Consider the following 17,680-nt stretch of genomic DNA (forward strand, 5'->3'; position numbering starts at 1 on the left):
GTATAGTAATATTGTCATGGCCGCCATCCTGCTAGCATTGCTTTGAATTCTGACATTTCTGCAATGGGGGAGGGAGGAGACTGGAATGTGGGAGGAGGGGGGGTTGTCTGGGAGCCAAGCAGTGTCAGCCCAACAAGGGAGATGCACCAATCCAGCCCAAGGTCACATAAAAAAATGTGGAGATGAAGGAGGCACGCAGAGGGTTTGTTACTCAAACCTGAAACTTCTTAATTGGTCAAAGACTGATAACAGGGAGAAGTTCTGGGGAAAAAAAGAAAGTGAAGTATCTTGTTTGCATGCCAATTCATCAGATTCTGCCTTGGAACTTCTGTAACCAGTTTTACTTCAGTAAAGTATACTCTCGGTCAAAAGGATGGTCCAGGTATCTTTCTTTACTAACTGAGTGGGACGGATGACATTAAGTGGAATTTGTTGAATTGGCACACAACCAAATATATTTCATTCAAGTACTTGTATGAGGTATTTGAAAATTTAAAATCACATTGTTTTGCTTGATCAGAGTGGAATAAATCTGTTTAGGCATGATTCTGTCAGAAGTCTGCAATTGTTTGCCCCCAGATATACTATCTTTACAGTTGTGTTTTTAAGCTATCCCTTTTAACTAATATGCATACAAGAACTTGCAAATTTAACCTCGTACTCCACCTTGCCACAATGTTTTAACCTAATCCATACGTGTGTGTGTGTTTAACACTTATAATTATTTGCTGTTTCTATATTTCATCTAGTTTTACAATTGAGTTGACCTTTACAACTTTACATGCAGTTTTGACTTCTTCAGTAAATAAATGTATGGGGTGATGAGTGAGGATGGGGGAAAAAAACTATATACTAGGACTTTATCATCTGGAATCTGAAAACTGCATTCACTTCTTGACTTAGTATCTGATTTCACCATCCCTAGATGAGAGATAACAACCAAAGGAAGAAAGGAAGGGTCAGACAGAGATCGAATTGCAGAAGGAAAAGAGTTATACAACCCTACAATATTGTAAATCTTGCTCTTTTCACCTACTATCTGTGATGGACTATCTTTGAAAAAAATGCAGCCCTTAGCAGAAAAAGGTTACAGTATAGTGTTCAATCCACACAATAGACTGAATATATGAAACTACATGAAAAAGGTTTTCCCAAATACTAGACAGTGGAAACTCCACTATTGTATTTTGGGGAGGAAGGGAAATTGGTTGGGCATGTTAAGTTAATCCAATCTATTATGATAGCTGCTGGTTTGAGATTTTATTCCTTAAATTTGTAGATGAAAAAAAAAAAGGCTTCTCCTTGCCCCAAAAAAAGCATGCCATCAGATATAAGTGTAGTGATGCTTAAAATGCAGGAAATCAAGACAATGTATTATTTAATTACATCATGCAACATCGACCTTTGTCTTTCTATTGTAATTCCATGCAACTCTTTCATCCACTTATCAATTAATCCTGCACTGCTTGTTATCCAGGTGCTAAGTACATTCTTTTGAAGTGAGTCCAATACAATTTGGTAGAATTTGTTTCAGTGTAACATGCTCATGAGCTGGTAGGGCAGGGCAAGGCATTTTACTCTGCAAGACAAACTCAGTAAATAGCTCTCTTTTTCACCATTTCATAATACCCATTAGTTTGGCAGATGAAACAGCACCTTTCCTTTGGAATGAAAAACAATATAAAATCAACAAAACAGCTCTGCTTCTCATGAGGTCCACAAATTGGCAGAGTTGGGACTCAATGAATACATTAAAGTCATTCTGGAAAAATCTAGGATGCCTTTGGGTTATGCAAGATATGACATTCTCTCTGACTTCCTCACTTGGGAAATATCCTAATAGATACACAATGATGTTCAAAAGTTTGTGAACTCTTTTGAATTTTCAATATTTTTTTTTGCATTAGTATGACCTAAAGTGTGATCTGTTCTGCACACAAGTCCTAAAAGTAGATAAAGAAATGAATGAAATGAAACACAAATATCATCACAAATGCCCGTCCATTTTTAATATACAGTAGTTTGAACTGACAATACATGGAAATCTTAATTCTTGACCTATAGTTGGGATGGCACATGCCGGCATTTAGAATGCTGCAGTTTGGTCATTCTACTTAGCCCAGCCAATTGATTCTCAGACTTGCAACTGAAAATCCTTCAATCCACAGGAGGATTTATTTTGGTGGTATCAATGGTCCTGGTGGTGGCAGTGGTCGTGGTTCAAGCTCCTGTTCCTTAATACAGATCACACTAGAGACAAAGGCAAGGAATTATGTTTTGCTTTGTAATTCTCTCCTTTCCCCTCCTGTGAATTGCAAAAGAATGGGCAGACAACTACTCTGAGGATGAGCTGCTTGCAGACACCAAATCTGGAACTCCTACACAAAATATTGACTGGCCAGGAGGTTTTATGACCTCCCACCTTACGTTCTATTATGGGGAAAGTACCTCTCAAAACAAAAAAAGATAAAATAAGTGCCTGAACAATACAAAGATTTGACTAAGGAAGACTGAGATAAGCCTCTATTACATGAAGCTGACACTATAAATTGCTTCTATTTTTTATTTTTATTTTTTTGGAAAAACAAAGCAACACAGATCTCTTAAGTGACTCGATCACTAATTAACCTCTTGGATAGTAGCATTGAAAAAAATCAGCGTAACCAATGGCTCTGAGAAATGCAGAATTGCAATAATGTAAATTTTTGGGAATCATAATAATCTAAACTGCTTTGGATGATCTCTTAAGGACTACAAAATAATACATTTTAAATAAATATGTTTCCATGTATGTGTTGTTGTTAATAATCTGAGATAACAAATATTAATGTAAGATTAATATAATATAATATTAATATTATACAAGTCACATTTTCAGTGTATTAAGTTCTGGATTCAGAATATTCACTTGCCTATTACTAGAATTTTAAATTATCTCTGATGTTTGTTTCAATGTAATATCCCACTATATAACCCATATAATTGGCAGCTTAATTCCAGAAAATAAACCCAAGACTAAATTACTTTATTGTGTAATTTCAAGTATTTATTGTACATAAGTGTGGAAGTTCATTCAGGTAAAAAACATAATATAGTTATTAATCATCTTCAAGAAAATGAATTACCAGATTTCTGAGCTATACACATCTATTGTTTATCTTCTGCTTCCATTGGAGCATCTGATGATTCTTCAGCTTCTGAAAGCTTCTCATCATCTGAAATATATGCAAAATAAAATTTCTTTTTTAAAAAATACTAATATTACATGTATGTAGAGACACTGATAGGAAAAACATTGCCCATTTCTCCTGGGCTCTCCAACCTTATTGTTTTTCATTCTGCATAGTTCAATACTGCTTAGTTTGCTTCGTTTACTAACAGTTGCTTAAGAAAGACTCCCCCAAAAGAGACTTACGACCCGGTTTTGAAGTTCCAGAGCCACACGACCACATTTTGACTGCAAAGGCAACTGGCCCAAATGACCACAGTAGTTGTTTAATGATTATGTCATTCATTCATTCATTCATTCATTCATTCATTCATTCATTCGATTTCTATAGCTGCCCTTCTCAGCAAATGACACTGGGTGGCTATAGAAATTGAATAAATAAATAATAAAAGAATTAATTAAACAAAAAAAATGTCAGAATTGTTAAGCAATTGCTGTGGTCATTAAGCAAATCCTTTGTTTGCTGTGTGGTGTAGTAACTGGGAAGTAACTGGGCATTTGTTTAATGACTACTACAAAAAAGAACATAAAATCGGGTCCAGTCACATAGTTTTATCACCATCATGACCTACAATCATAACTGTGGAACTCAATTATAGTCACAACTTAAAGACCAACTATAAAGAATAAGACAACATAAGGTAAGTTGAGGGCAGAATTCAGAACTCGACATTTAATAAAGCTGCCCTGAATATCTCTAAGTCAATGAAAATTTGGAGAGTCAAGCAGCTAGATAAAAGGGAGGGAAGCTGTGGAAAATGATCATATTCTTATATACGGTACCAGCATAACTTACTTTCCAGTGTTTGCTGAAGCTCGTGGATGGTGCTCAGAAGAACATGAAATTGCTTTCGTCTCAACTCCAGCTGAAGCACAGAAAGGAAATATACTGAAGAATATGGGCTTCTTAAAAAGACTCTATTCTGAATCAATAAGCTTATCAGACAAACTTACTTTGTCTTCAACACTTTCTTTGATATGAGACAGATGCTGCAGTTCTTTCCCCAGAGCTTCCAACTGCCTGAGAACATATTAAGTGCATTGTCATTTAACGCATAGTACCTTCACTCGTTTTATTTTAATCGTTTATACTGAACACGTTAACTGTTCAAAATCCCCTAAGTAGCTCATTTGCAAATAATAATGAAATTCTAATTTAAACCAATTAACAGAATCTGAACCAGATAGAGCAGACTTTCGGCAGTAAAACTCCATAAACCAAGTATGAAAATGTCTGCACAAATAAAAAGGCATTGGAGAGAAAGCAACCTGTCTAATTTTCTTCTAGAAACCTGGGGGGGGGGAACTATTCCAAAGACAGATTACTCAGCTCAGGATACCTCATCTCACCTTTAATGGCAAAAGAATCCATAAAGATTATTGTAATTCAGGCTTGCGCAAAAGCAATTTATTTGAAATATTCATTGAAAGCTCAAAATATTAAAGTAGCACTTTCAATTGTGCCGGGAAATGAACTCAACGAAAAGCCCATTTTTCAAGATTAGCAAAACTAATCCATACTTCAGTTTCTGTTATGTTTTCAAAAACAGGAGTACATACTGTTCATTGGCATACTACCAGCCCCTGTACAGGAAGTCCTTGATTTAAAACAGTTGTTCAACAGAATGTTCAAAGTTACAAAGGCACTGAAAAAAGTGATTTATGAACTTTTCATACTTATGACCATTGCAGCATCCCCATGGTCACATGATCAAAACTCAGATGCTTGGCAACTAACTCACATTTATGATGGTTGCAGGGTCCTAAGGTCATGTGATCACATTTTGTGACTGTTTGACTAGAGATCAATGGGGAAACCAGATTCACTTAACAATTGTGTTACTAATTTCACAACTGCAGTGATTCATTTAACAACTGTGGCAAGAAATGTCGTAAAATGGGGGTAAAACTCACTTAACAAATAATATTGATGATGGACATATAAATTATTTTGCCATTATTATTTAATAGCGGTACTCTGTAATGTATTTGCTACTTGAGTTCATTTCATACTTACTTCAGTGTTTCATGTCTATCTGGATGTTTCTGTATTAACTTAGCCAAGCTATCATATTCTGAAAAGAATAAAATATGGATCATATCCCATATTGTTCCAATACCACAAAGTATGACATTTATAATTCAAATAATTTTTAAAGTGTGTATTTTATTTAGTGTGCAGAACTCAAATTTGAAACATAGTCCTTTCTTTTTCTTGTTCTATTTTTATTATAAATTATAAACAATATAATAAAACAAAAGGAAAACAATGTAACAGTAATTAGATAATCTCAAAAAGGTTTAATCAGCAAAAACTGGCAAAAAAACTTCCTTTTTACTTATGTTACATAGACCTGCAGCATCAATGGTAGATCCAAGAGACAAATCAGATCCTTAAAAGAGAGTAAAATTGCTCAGAAGATGAATTTTTACTCTCTTTTAAGGAATTCCTCTCTTGAAAAATTCCTCAGTAAAGGGATTTTTTTTTAATTTTGTCATTTATAATAATAATAATAATAGTAGTAAAGGTGGAAGGGACCTTGGAGGTCATCTAGTCCAACCCCCTGCTCGGGCAGGAAACTCTACACCATTTCGGACAAATGGCTGTCCAGTCTCTTCTTAAAAACTTCCAGTGTTGGAGTATTTACTGCTTCTGGAGGCAAGCTGTTCCACTGATTAATTATTCTCACTGTCAGGAAGTTTCTCCTTAGTTCTAGGTTGCTTCTCTCCTTGATTAGTTTCCACCCGTTGCTTTAACCCTGTTCTACCAGTAACTGTTGCTTATATAATGGGGATATTCAAAAGTTTAGGTGACAGCCAACCTTCTTGTATGAACTTCCCGAAAAATTTCATAGAAACCTTGAATAATGTGGGAGACAAGCTAAAAGAGCTCCTAAGGAATCGAGTAGATATCTCAAACTATTGTTTTCTAAATAGCACTTGAAGAAATAGTAATGAAAATATCAAAATAGCATCTATACCCCTTCCCCTTTGCTCTCACAAGCATTCCAACAAGATACTATATAGAAAAGCCACTGAGAGATTAAAGCATGTCAATGGGGTCATAATCTATCCTCTTTTGGATACCAAAACGATGTCCTTACCATCACCATATCTAAACAAAAAAATATATATCAAGATTTCATCTAAGAGTTCCTGGAGTTGCACTCCCGATCAGCCTGGTGAAATATGGAGTAATAAAACACTATCAACAATTATTAAGATAGGATAGATCCACAATTTTTAAGCAAAGGCCTCACTAAAGCTTTTAAGAGGACTGCTAAAAAGAAGGATTATTAATTTCAGTAATCTCTGACCAAACAAATTCTTTAGAGATCTTTATATCGCAATAAGTTCTCCAAAAGATTCAGAATCTAACTAAAGGTATACACTCCAAAGTCACATATCTCTTTGAGCATACCTAGAATCTCTTGAAAGTGAAAGTCCAAAACAAACTTATCTATACATCATAGTCTAGGAAGAATTCAATATCTCAGAGGCTGCCACGAAGAAGAGGGAATCAAGATATTCTCCAAGGCGCCTGAAGGCAGGACAAGAAACTAATCAAGAGGAGAAACAACCTAGAACTAAGGAGAAACTTCCTGACAATTAGAACAATTAACCAGTGGAACAACCTGCCTCCAGAAGCCATGAATGCTCCAACATTGGAAGTTTTTAAGAAGAGACTGGACAACCATTTGTCCGAAATGATATAGGGTTTCCTGCCTGAGAAGGGGGTTGGACTAGATGACCTCCAAGGTCCCTTCCAACTTTATTATGGATCATCGCACAGTCAGCCAGATGTTCAGACTGGATTTGGCATTTTGTCTACCTATCGAGTCCTTACCCAGGACCTGGGATAGGCAGATGTGGATGTTTGATGGTATTACAGATATCGTCGCAGGATGGAAGCAGTTCCTAGTAAAGCCGCCTTTTGCAATTGACTAATAGCGAATTTGTCAATGCCAATGGTGTTCAAGTGGTGCTCCAGTTGTTTTGGGATTGCACCCAAGGAGCCTATGACTATTGGTACTACCCTTGCTTGCTTTTGCCAGTCTTTCTATTTCTATTTGTAGGTCTTTGTATTTTGTTATCTTCTCCAGTTCTTTCTCTTCTATTCTGCTGTCTCCAGGCACTGCCACGTCCACTATCCAGACTTTTTTGTCTTTCTTATCGACAATTGTTAAGTCTGGGGTGTTATGTTGCAGGTGCTTGTCTGTTTGAATTCTGAAGTCCCAGAGCAGTTTAATTTTATCATTTTCTATGACTTTCTCTATTTTATGATCCCACCAGTTTTTGCTTATAGGCAAATGATATTTTTTGCAGATCTTCCAATGTACCATTGTTGCTACTTTGTCATGCCGCTGCTTGTAGTCAGTCTGTGCAATCTTCTTGCAACAGCTTACCAGGTGGTCCACTGTTTCTTCAGCTTCTTTGCATAGGCGGGACTTACTGTCTGTTGCTGTCTTCTCAATTTTGACTTTATTATATTATTGATCATCGCATAGTCAGCCAGATATTCAGACTGGATTTGGCATTTTGTCTACCTATTGAGTCCTTACCCAGGACCTGGGATAGGCAGAAGTGGATGTTTGATGGTATTACAGATATCGTCGCAGGATGGAAGCAGTTCCTAATAAGGCCGCCTTTTGCAATTGACTAATAGCGAATTTGTCAATGCCAATGGTGTTCAAGTGGTGCTCCAGTTGTTTTGGGATTGCACCCAAGGAGCCTATTACTATTGGTACTACCCTTGCTTGCTTTTGCCACAGTCTTTCTATTTCTATTTGTAGGTCTTTGTATTTTGTTATCTTCTCCAGTTCTTTCTCTTCTATTCTGCTGTCTCCAGGCACTGCCACGTCCACTATCCAGACTTTTTTGTCTTTCTTATAGACAATTGTTAAGTCTGGGGTGTTATGTTGCAGGTGCTTGTCTGTTTGAATTCTGAAGTCCCAGAGCAGTTTAATTTTATCATTTTCTATGACTTTCTCTATTTTATGATCCCACCAGTTTTTGCTTACAGGCAAATGATATTTTTTGCAGATCTTCCAATGTACCATTGTTGCTACTTTGTCATGCCGCTGCTTGTAGTCAGTCTGTGCAATCTTCTTGCAACAGCTTACCAGGTGGTCCACTGTTTCTTCAGCTTCTTTGCATAGGCGGCACTTACTGTCTTTTGCTGTCTTCTCAATTTTGACTTTGTATTATTATTACTACTACTACTACTACTACTACTACTACTACTACTACTACTACTACTAATTTCTGCTGTGGAACACTTGATCGCCAGAGGTGAAATCTGCTCCCTCCTTCTTGGCCTTCTGGAAGGATCTTAAAACCTGGCTCTACCAGCTGGCCTGGTGCCCCAACAGAGGTGCTCTACGTGAGGGACGATTGATGTGATAGAGAGAAGATCCCACTCTCTCTGTGCTACCCGTTCTCTTCGTTTTTAGTTTCTATTTAATTCTTGTCAATTTTAATTGTTTTTATATACTGGTGGCATAGTAATTAAAGTGCAATATCTCAGGCAAATTCTGCCCACACCTGAAGTTCGAGCCTGATGGGGGCTCAAAGTTGACTCACCCTACCATCATTTTGAAATTGATAAATTGAAAACCCAGATTGTTGGGTGCAATAAGCAAAAATGCTTCTACATTGCAGACTGCCCGCCCAAAAAGTGCTGGAAAGCGCTATCAGGCGGTATATAACCCTAAATGCTATTGCTATATTATCTTTTTTATCATTTTGTAAGTTGCCCAGAGTTGCTTCAACAGTGAGATGGGGGGGCATATAAATTTAATAAATAAATACAGTTGTCAACTGCAAAATAAACCTTACCTTGGCGGTTTTTTCGTATCCTTTTCGCTTGAAGAATTTGCTTTTTGCACTCAGCAATTTTTTCATGAGCTGCAGCTATGCTGTTTTCTTCCAAATAAATAAATAAATAAATAAAATTAATGACATAATATTACTGAACTATAAAAATTACACCAATCAGTATGCAGCAACATTACCCAAATTGATTTTCATCTCCACAACTTTAAACAGATCAAGAAGTTAAAATACATTGCATTTTCTGATATTGTAATTACTGCCAAAATACTCAGAATGTTTGTCTGTGATGTATGTGTGTGTTGAAGCTAGTATTTCTATAAAAATGTAATTACAAGAATCTGGTTCTAAGGTTGATTAGGCATAATATAAATGTTTATCAGTCTGTAATCACAGCCTTGGATAGCTCACTATGAAAACAAATTAAACTATTTACAATGAACCAATAAAATGTATTAAAAACTATAGAACAGTAACAAAGGCAAAATTAATTAAAATGGAACAATTCAAAAGACCAGTACTAAAAAAAATACTGCTTTCACAAAAGTGAGATCAGTGCAGCTACCACTTCTAACATCAAGGCAACATTTTGAGCTAAGAGATGGACTGGGAACCAGTGAAGGTCTTGAAATTCTGACATGATAAGTTATTACTCAGTCAATTATCTGAAGTTTCCAGAATATTTTTAAAAGCAGTTCCCACAAAATACTGTAGTAGACCAAATAGAAAGTTATTTAATTATAGCTAATGATGACCAGACAGTATCACAGCTAACGTGCTAGCCTAAGCTAGTAAAAATTGATATTGTATCATCTCTAATGACAGATAAATTAAAATCTACTAGATAAGAACTGAATTTAAAAAGTGTACAAACTTTCTTTGTAACAACCTGAACATTATTTCCACATGAACTTTCTAGGTTCCAAACAACGGCAAAAAGGTTGCCTTTAGCACCTAGCTTTCAGTTTGCAAGATAGAAATAAATCCATCTTATCCTCAAGAACAATTTTAAGAAAGAATTACACCTATGGCAGTTAAAACATTCTATTGTACCAATAAGAAGAGGCTGGACTGTTCCAATATGTAATTAAAAGCATCTCAACCTGAACAAGCGTTCAGAAGAGGATGATTACAATTAGAATATTTCAACTTCGAAATCCTTTTTATACCTGATTTGAAACAATTCCTTTTTTTAAAGAAGTTTACATTTGACACTAATAATCAAGAAAAAAAATGATTACCTATATCGTTGTAGATTTTTTCATAGTTCTCCATTTCTCTGAGATTCATGTCGTATACTAGTAGAGTTTTTCCCATTGAAAATTCACATTGTGAAAGAGTGCTGAGCATGCGCTGATACTGAGTATAGCTAAACACCAGAGAAAGAACATATGGCATTAGTAGCTAATCAACAATTCTCAAAGGCACTATCCTAGATACAACTTGAAACAAGTTAAAATAAAGTAGATTTATTTTTGTTTTCACTAAAGGTTCTAAACAAATTATGCCAACAAATCTGAAGAATGACCTTGTGGCCAACAGACTGAAAGAAATCAGGTTGTATGCCAGTATCAAAAAAGGAGACTTAATAGAGTGTGCAATCTTTGCTTGTAGTTCCTTGATTGAGGTATTGTTTGCTTCTTGGTTGTTGATCCAATGTTAATCTTAGTGTTAATCTCTGCTCATTTGGGTGTGGATTGCTAGTGAGGAGGTGTTTTGGTTTTGTTTGACTGTCTCTTTTGAATGGCATGTAGATCTTAGGAACTACCAACTCAAACAAGCTAACAGAAAGCACACAAGCTAACAGTAAGCTATAGCCAATCAAGGAAGAACCAAGACCACTAACACTCAATCCCTTAGTACCGGTATATAAAATGAGAACAAGCTCCATTCTAAACTGGCACTGATGATGTTACCTAATTTGGTTATGAAATGTCTGCAAGAAAACAACCAAGCTCAGAGAGCAACAAGAACCTTGTAGTTCAATCCTGAGCTACAATTATTCTTTTCTATTGGCATATTATTGATGCTTTTGAACGTTGGCAATAGGATAAACTTCTGAGAATGCCATATATAGCCAAAAAAAACAAAATGGATCATAGAACTCACACCAACCCCAAGGCACAATTTCCAAAGTGGCAACTGGATTTCCCTGGTTTTTTCTTTGAAAACATTTCACTTTTCATCTAAGCTTTCTTACATTTTTCTGGACAAGCGGACACATTTTTAAACAAACCACGAGCACTCATAACCACTAGCCTACAACTATCTAATAATAATTCCTGGATGAATTATTAGAAATACAAATATTAGAAAAGAATGCCTTGTTTTCCAGCATATCAAATTTCCATTCATTTTAAGAAAAAAAAAAACAGTTTAGAAAAAATATTAGAAGAGTATCAATCTCTTCACCAGGAGTTGGTAGTGACTGCTTCTTGCCCATGGCTGTCATTAGCTTCTCCAAGGCAACAGACAATGTGAAAATTACTACTGAAATCTCATCATGTTGTGAGATTTTGATGTTCTTTTTTGTAAATTTAAAAATTGTGGAGGAAGTAGCTCTTGGAAATTTTATCAGAACATTACAAAAGCACACATATCCAATTGCACAACCATTAGAATAGTAATGCAGTATCCCAATTCATATTACATTCACTATCAGAGGTACCTAAAAAACTGATAGAACCTTAATATTGTTCCATAATATAATTATATATTCATAATGTAGCATACAGTGTGTAGTGTGAGGAAACTGGTATCCTGCACTGAAAGAACAGTCTTAACTGAAGGTATTTAAAATGTATACAACAAATAAATAGCAATGATTTACTTCAGAATACAGGATAACAGAGTTGGAAGGGACCTTATAGGTCATCTAATCCAAACCCTTGCTCATGGTAGACCCTATACTATTTCTGACAAATGGCTGTCCAGTCTCCTCCTGAAAGCTTCCAATGATGAAGCACCCACAACTTCTGAAGGCAAGCTGTTCCATTGGTTGATTGTTCTCACTGTCAGAAAATTTCTCCCTATTTCTAGGTTGACACTCTCCTTGATCATTTTCCATCCATTGTCCATTGTTCCTTGTCTGGCCTTCGGGTGCTTTGGAAAATAGATTGACCCACTCCTCTCTGTAACAGCCCCTCAAATATTGGAACACTGCTATCATGTCACCCCTGGTCTTTCTCTTCACTAGACTAGCCATGCCCAGTTCTTGCAACCGTTCTTCATATGTTTTAGCCTCCAGGCCCCTAATCATCTTTGTTGATCTTCTCTGCACTCTTTCTAGAGTCTCAACACCTTTTTTATAGTGTGGTGACCAAATCTGCTTGCAGTATTCTAAGTGTGGTCTTACCAAGTACTAAGGTACGTAGTACCTCCTGTGATTTTGATTCAATCCCTCTGTTAATGCAATTTAGGATTGCATTGGCTTTTTTGGCTGTTGCCACACACTGCTGACTCATATTTAATTGATTATCCACTAGTATCCCCAAGATCCCTCTCATTAAACTGATTTTATCCGATGGCTTCCATTTATTTGTTTTTCCTTTATTTGATGATTTGTTATTGTTTTTCTTAGAACTATAAATCAATGCATTTTCCCAGCACATATTAGCTAGCCTGTATCATACTATTCAGCACTTGCTATAAAACCCATTCATTTTAATTACCAAAGCAATCCCCATATTACCAAAGATATACTTCAAAATATGTATTACAAAGTTATAAAATGTTGTTTTCACTCATATATATGTTAAACCATTTCAGATACAGGCCATTAGATACAAATTCCATTTTCTGTTAAAATGAACATATGCTATAGATAGCACTGCTGTTGAATGAACTGTTTCCACATTTGATTTACAAATAAAAGACAGCAAAATACCCTTCTTCTTGAGATCCAGAATGGCACCACTTGATGAAACTCTTCACCAACAAATTAATTCGTCTGTCATCCCCTGCACCATCTCCATCAATCAAAAGTCGCTTGCGAATAACTTCATCTAAAATAGCAATAATATTTCTACAATGAGACAAATTATCACTTGTCATAGAAGCCTGTCATTAAAAATGATTTTTTTCTTAAAAAATTGTCATGGAGGATTGTTAGCTTACAAAAAGACCCTGACTCACTTTATAATAAGGATGTGTAAAACAGAGACCTCCATGGGGAACTTGTTATCTGAACTGGAATTTTACTGTAACAATTTAATTAGTTGTTAATTATATGAATAATCAGTTATGAGAACTTATAACATCATTCTGTTTTGATTTTTTTGATAATCTTGACTCCTAGTGACTAGATGGAGAAGTCCATGTAGTTTTCTAGACATTTTTGGAAGTGGTTTGCTACTGCCTTCTCAGGGCTGAGAGAAAGTGACTGGCCCAAAGTCTCTACTCCTAGTCCAGTGTCCTAACCACAACACCAAACTGTCTCACAATCTTATTCAAAAAAAGACATAGTGTGTTCAATGGGCTTACATACAGAAAATTTGACACAGAGTTGCAACCTTCAATATAGAAAAAAGGAGACTACAGTATATTATTTAAAAATTAACTACAACTTTATAAAAAAGTTCATCAAAATATAAATACACTAAATAAATTTCAAGTATTAGGAGGAAAAAGTGATCAGTTAATCTTTAAATCCATGGGGTATGTCTACAGAAGAACAAAACCTGAAAATAGAATAAACTATATAAAAGTATTGGAGCTGTACAATTGGAATAAAACAGGAAGTTAATAAGGCGTCAATGAGAAACAAGAGCAAAACAAGAGTTATGTGCAGAAAATCAAGATATCTTTAAAGAAAATATAACCGGGCCTGGAAATAGGGTATGGCAAGGTCTTGCTATCAACTAACATTCTTGTGCAGAAAAAATACATTAATGATCAAGAAAACTGGAGGAAGAATAGGAATAAGGAAGAATCATTAATTTTGTGCAGCCTTAGTATGTAAAGACAAACTGCTAACACATCCAGTACAGTCTGTATGATTGGTAAAAAAGCAGTAAAAAAACACTAAGTCTCTGGTCATATGCAGAGTGCTAAAAGTAATAGACAGGGAGATTTTCTTCAGATATTTTCTTTCTTTTTTTGAGATATAGAGATCATCTCACCTCAAAATAATTTTGAGCTGACCCATAGGACAGAATTCCCCAACCTTCCTGGCTTTGTGGATCAGTGGCAGGGGGGGGGGAATGGTTCTGCACAAGTGTGGGCAAGTGCGGGCGTGCATGCACAGCTCCATTTGCGTGAGCAAAGGGCATGAGTGTCTGTTGTTCACACAAGTGGGATGCGCATGCTTGCTTGCCCATCACTTCCATGGCCCTCTTCTGAATGATTCAAGGCCCGGTAATGGGCTGTGGTCTGGGAGTTGGGGACCCTCTCAGATATAAGCTATGAAGGCTTTATAGATAATAACCAGCAATTTGAATGGCTAATTCTGAGAATTTGTGCAAGTTATGGACTGGGTCAGCAAGCATAACATTCCTTTGCCCTATTCCAGTGTTCTCTATAAATAAGTATCATTTCCATTTATAAGAAAGTTGTAAAGAATAAAAGCTCAAGGCATGGCAGTGTATGTTCCAGTTTCTTGGGATGCCAAGATCTCGAACAGGGTTCCCCAAACTCTTCATGTCATCGACTCTTGCCTGAAATTTTAGATTGTTCATTTATTATATAAAAATATTTTAATATATACCACTTTAATTAACAGAACTATAAATAACAACAAGGCCCTTAGGAAGGCCTCAATAGGTAGATAAAAATGCCAAATCAAGTCTAAACATCTGGATGACTGTGCAATGAGCAATAATAATAATTGATTCTTTGACAGTCCCAATCAAATCTTTGAGGATGATATTGACCACTTTATGGAATCCTGATCTAGAATCACCTCCTCTGTAGCCCAACTTGTTGAATATGAAACATCATACACACATTCTTTCTCCTTCCTTTTCTCCTTCTGGTTTTTCTAATCCTAATTTTTAAAGTTGCAGATTACTTACCTGAAATCAATATAACATTTGCCTCTTTAACACCAAAGATGCCACATACCCTCATGGCAGAACACAGGTCATTATTAAAAAAGAATCGTATAAAAATGTGTAAGAGCAGAGATGTGAACTGAAGAAAAAAAATCAAGATTACCACCTAGCACTGGGGATTAGTTTTCCACCTATCGCTCTGATGACACTTGTTATGTTTGATGTTTGTTATCTGATTCCTGTTGTTTTGTGAAATTTGTTACAGCACAGTCCGAGTTGCCTGCGGGCTTACCAGCTTTAGCTCTGTTTAGTTGCTTTTGTGTCGTTTTAGTTTTCTGCGCCGCCCAGAGTCCACTGGAGGTGGTCAACAGCCAATAATACATTTTAATAATAACACCACCATCCATCGTCCCTATTCCTGCAGCCTAGCCGTACCAAGAGAAGTAAGCGTTCATTCATATTTCAAACCCACCCCCCCGCCCGACTCCCCAGCCCCAAATAGGCTGATTTCATCACCTAAACGAAGCTTTCCCTTGGTGTATTTAATTAACTGGACCCCATTTTCCGGGCAAGTCCCGCCATCGAGCCCCAAACTAAGCTCACGGCTGAATTTGCAAAACACGGGAGGCAAAACGCAAACCCAAACAGACCCTCGTGGCCGCCGTTTCTATGGCTCGGGAGATCGAGGGAACCTCTGCCACGGCGAGGTGTGCGAGACCTCCGTCAAGGCAGAAACTAGCCAGGGAGGAATCGGGCCGCTTAGCCGGCGGGGAAGGGTTGGGGGCGAGAGAAAGCCAATCCAGCCCCTTCTCCCTCCGCCCCCCCCCCATCCCCACCACCACGGTTGAGGATTAAGGCAGTGCCGAGCCGCGTTGGAAAGGCCCTACCGGCCAAGAGGGGAAGGTGGCGGGGCCGCTCAAGCTGGGCCCGTCCGGGAAAAGCGGGCGGGAGCAGGCGGCAAAGGAGGTCGCGGCCGGCTCCGGGGGTCACTCCGTCTCTCACCGTCGGTTACAGCTCCCATGGCGGCGGCGGCGGCGGCGGCAGCGGTTGCTCCTGCTGCAGGAGCCGGTCTGGGCGGCGGCGTCGGCGAGTGAGGTGGATCAGACTCAGACGGCCGCTTCCCACAATGCAGCAGCGGCAGCCGGGTGAGCGGTAGCCATGGAGGGGGAGGAGGTGGTGGCGTCGTCGTCGTCGTCGTCGGTGGCGGCGGCGGCGGCGGCGACGGTTGGGGCCTGAAGCTCGCCGGGCCGAGACAAGTTGGGGGCAAAAAAGAGGGAAGGCGGCCGAGGTTGGCAAGGCAGGCGAGCCCGGGCGGCAGCCGGGCTGCAGAAGTCCGCCCAGTGAGTCCCGCTCCTCTGGGCCAGGCCTCCCCACTCCAGCAGGGCGCCTTCCTCACCAGGTGAGGACAAAACCGGGGAGGGTGGCAGGTGAGGGGACAAGGCTCCTCCCCCCTGCCCAGGTGTGCGGGGGAGGCCTGCCTTGGCCACTGGCCCTGTAACCTTTGGTGACCTTTGCTCAGTCTCCCTGGGGCTGCCATGCTGTGTGCTCTGTCCTGCTGACCATTTTGGGCACCACCTGTACCACATGTGCTCTTCTTGGCTGCCAGTGTCAAAATGCTGCTACGTGACTTCCCTGAGTCTCATTGTTCTGCTCTTATTTTCCTCCGCAGCTATTTATTTAGTATTCTTTCATCTCTCTTCAGTTGCTGTACCATTGTGGGTCACTTTTCCTTTCCATGGGTAACATTGCACAGTAGTGGCAGCGGCGGCTGATAACTGCCATTGCTGCAATCCGGCACATCGTGCAGCCATCCCTATCATGATGCCCTTTATAACTGGCACCATTGCTGTGAAGCTTCTGCCATCAACATCCTCATTGCCATGTCGTCGTCATTGACTGCTTATCGCTTCCATCTCTCCAGCCTTCTCTTATCGATTTTAGTATCTGTCGCTGATACGGACCCTGCTATTGCCAATAGTAGCATTGCCATCATTGATAGTCTCCTAATGAAATTTGCCGCTTTTGCTACTGCACCATTAACCTAAATACAACTTTCCTTGTCTATCCTCTCTTGATTTCTTTGAAAAGCTTATGGTATAACTTTTCTTGGAACCACATCATTTCATGTGTTTTCCCCATATATATGTTTTCAGCTTTGCTATTTATGTTTACAGTTGTGCCTGTGTTCTTTTACTGGTGGTATTCCCGCACTAATAACAGAAACACACATACACTATAAATACTTCAATTGTGTTGCTGCCATTGCTTTCCCTTCATTTCTTCCATTGCACATCCATGCCCTCTTCTTTTTCATCACTGCAAGAAACCCCTTTATGTGTTGGGTAGGGGGCTGTACTAGAAGATCTCTGAGGTCTGTTCCAATCCTATGATTCTGTGATTTTTAGTACACTAATCTGCTTGCTGAAATTTCTCCTTGTAGTGTCTGTAACATTCTGTTTAACTTATTGCTTCTATTTTTTCCCATCGTTATGTTTTGTTTTCTTTGATAATTTCCATTGTGAATTTCCTTACATTTCTAGACACTGGATTTACTTCCTTTTCCTTCTCTGAAATCACTTCTATTATTTTGTCTTTGAAACATCTAGTCTACCGTTTCTACTATTGTTTG

At 38.2% G+C, this 17,680-nt stretch overlaps 2 protein-coding genes across 7 annotated transcripts in view; one reads left to right on the forward strand and one right to left on the reverse strand.

Annotated features, from left to right (window-relative positions):
* Positions 1-1,982: 1,982 nt before the first annotated feature.
* THOC7 (THO complex 7) lies at positions 1,983-16,640 on the reverse strand. 3 transcript variants are annotated; one of them, XM_039359868.1, is made up of 9 exons: positions 16,054-16,640; positions 12,948-13,065; positions 10,303-10,430; positions 9,068-9,154; positions 5,247-5,304; positions 4,184-4,250; positions 4,026-4,095; positions 3,126-3,215; positions 1,983-2,250 (listed from the first exon to the last, which is right to left on the reverse strand). In XM_039359868.1, the coding sequence occupies exons 1-8, from the start codon at positions 16,586-16,588 to the stop codon at positions 3,148-3,150; spliced, it is 1,131 nt and encodes a 376-aa protein (XP_039215802.1). In that variant the 5' UTR covers positions 16,589-16,640; the 3' UTR covers positions 1,983-2,250; positions 3,126-3,147. The 3 variants fall into 3 exon arrangements, with proteins under 3 accessions (XP_039215802.1, XP_039215804.1, XP_039215803.1); XM_039359870.1 differs by lacking the exon at positions 16,054-16,640 and adding an exon at positions 15,939-15,959; XM_039359869.1 differs by lacking the exon at positions 16,054-16,640 and adding an exon at positions 15,344-15,465.
* The window catches only part of ATXN7 (ataxin 7), a 118,378-nt gene continuing 116,762 nt past the window's right edge, over positions 16,065-17,680 (forward strand). For 3 of the 4 annotated variants that reach the window (XM_039359863.1, XM_039359862.1, XM_039359867.1), the window contains exon 1: positions 16,317-16,450. The gene's annotated coding sequence lies outside the window, so the exon portion shown is untranslated. Of the gene's footprint in view, positions 16,197-16,316; positions 16,451-17,680 lie in introns of those variants that run through there. The other variant, XM_039359865.1, reaches the window with a different exon arrangement.

Source organism: Crotalus tigris, unplaced genomic scaffold (assembly GCF_016545835.1).
Source record: "Crotalus tigris isolate CLP2741 ecotype Arizona unplaced genomic scaffold, ASM1654583v1 scf7180000019139.288180, whole genome shotgun sequence".
In the NCBI taxonomy this organism is placed as follows: Eukaryota; Metazoa; Chordata; class Lepidosauria; order Squamata; family Viperidae; genus Crotalus; species Crotalus tigris.

Bases quoted from the DNA above. Each gene is read 5' to 3' on its own strand.
- THOC7 (XM_039359868.1), bottom strand. From the start codon at position 16,588: ATGGCAGCCCCAGGGAGACTGAGCAAAGGTCACCAAAGGTTACAGGGC. The intron at 10,431-12,947 runs GTATTTTGCTGT...TCTGGTGTTTAG, and splicing joins TCTGGATCTCAAGAAGAAGG to CTATACTCAGTATCAGCGCA. The intron at 3,216-4,025 runs GTAAGTTATGCT...CATATATTTCAG, and splicing joins GCTTCAGCAAACACTGGAAA to ATGATGAGAAGCTTTCAGAA.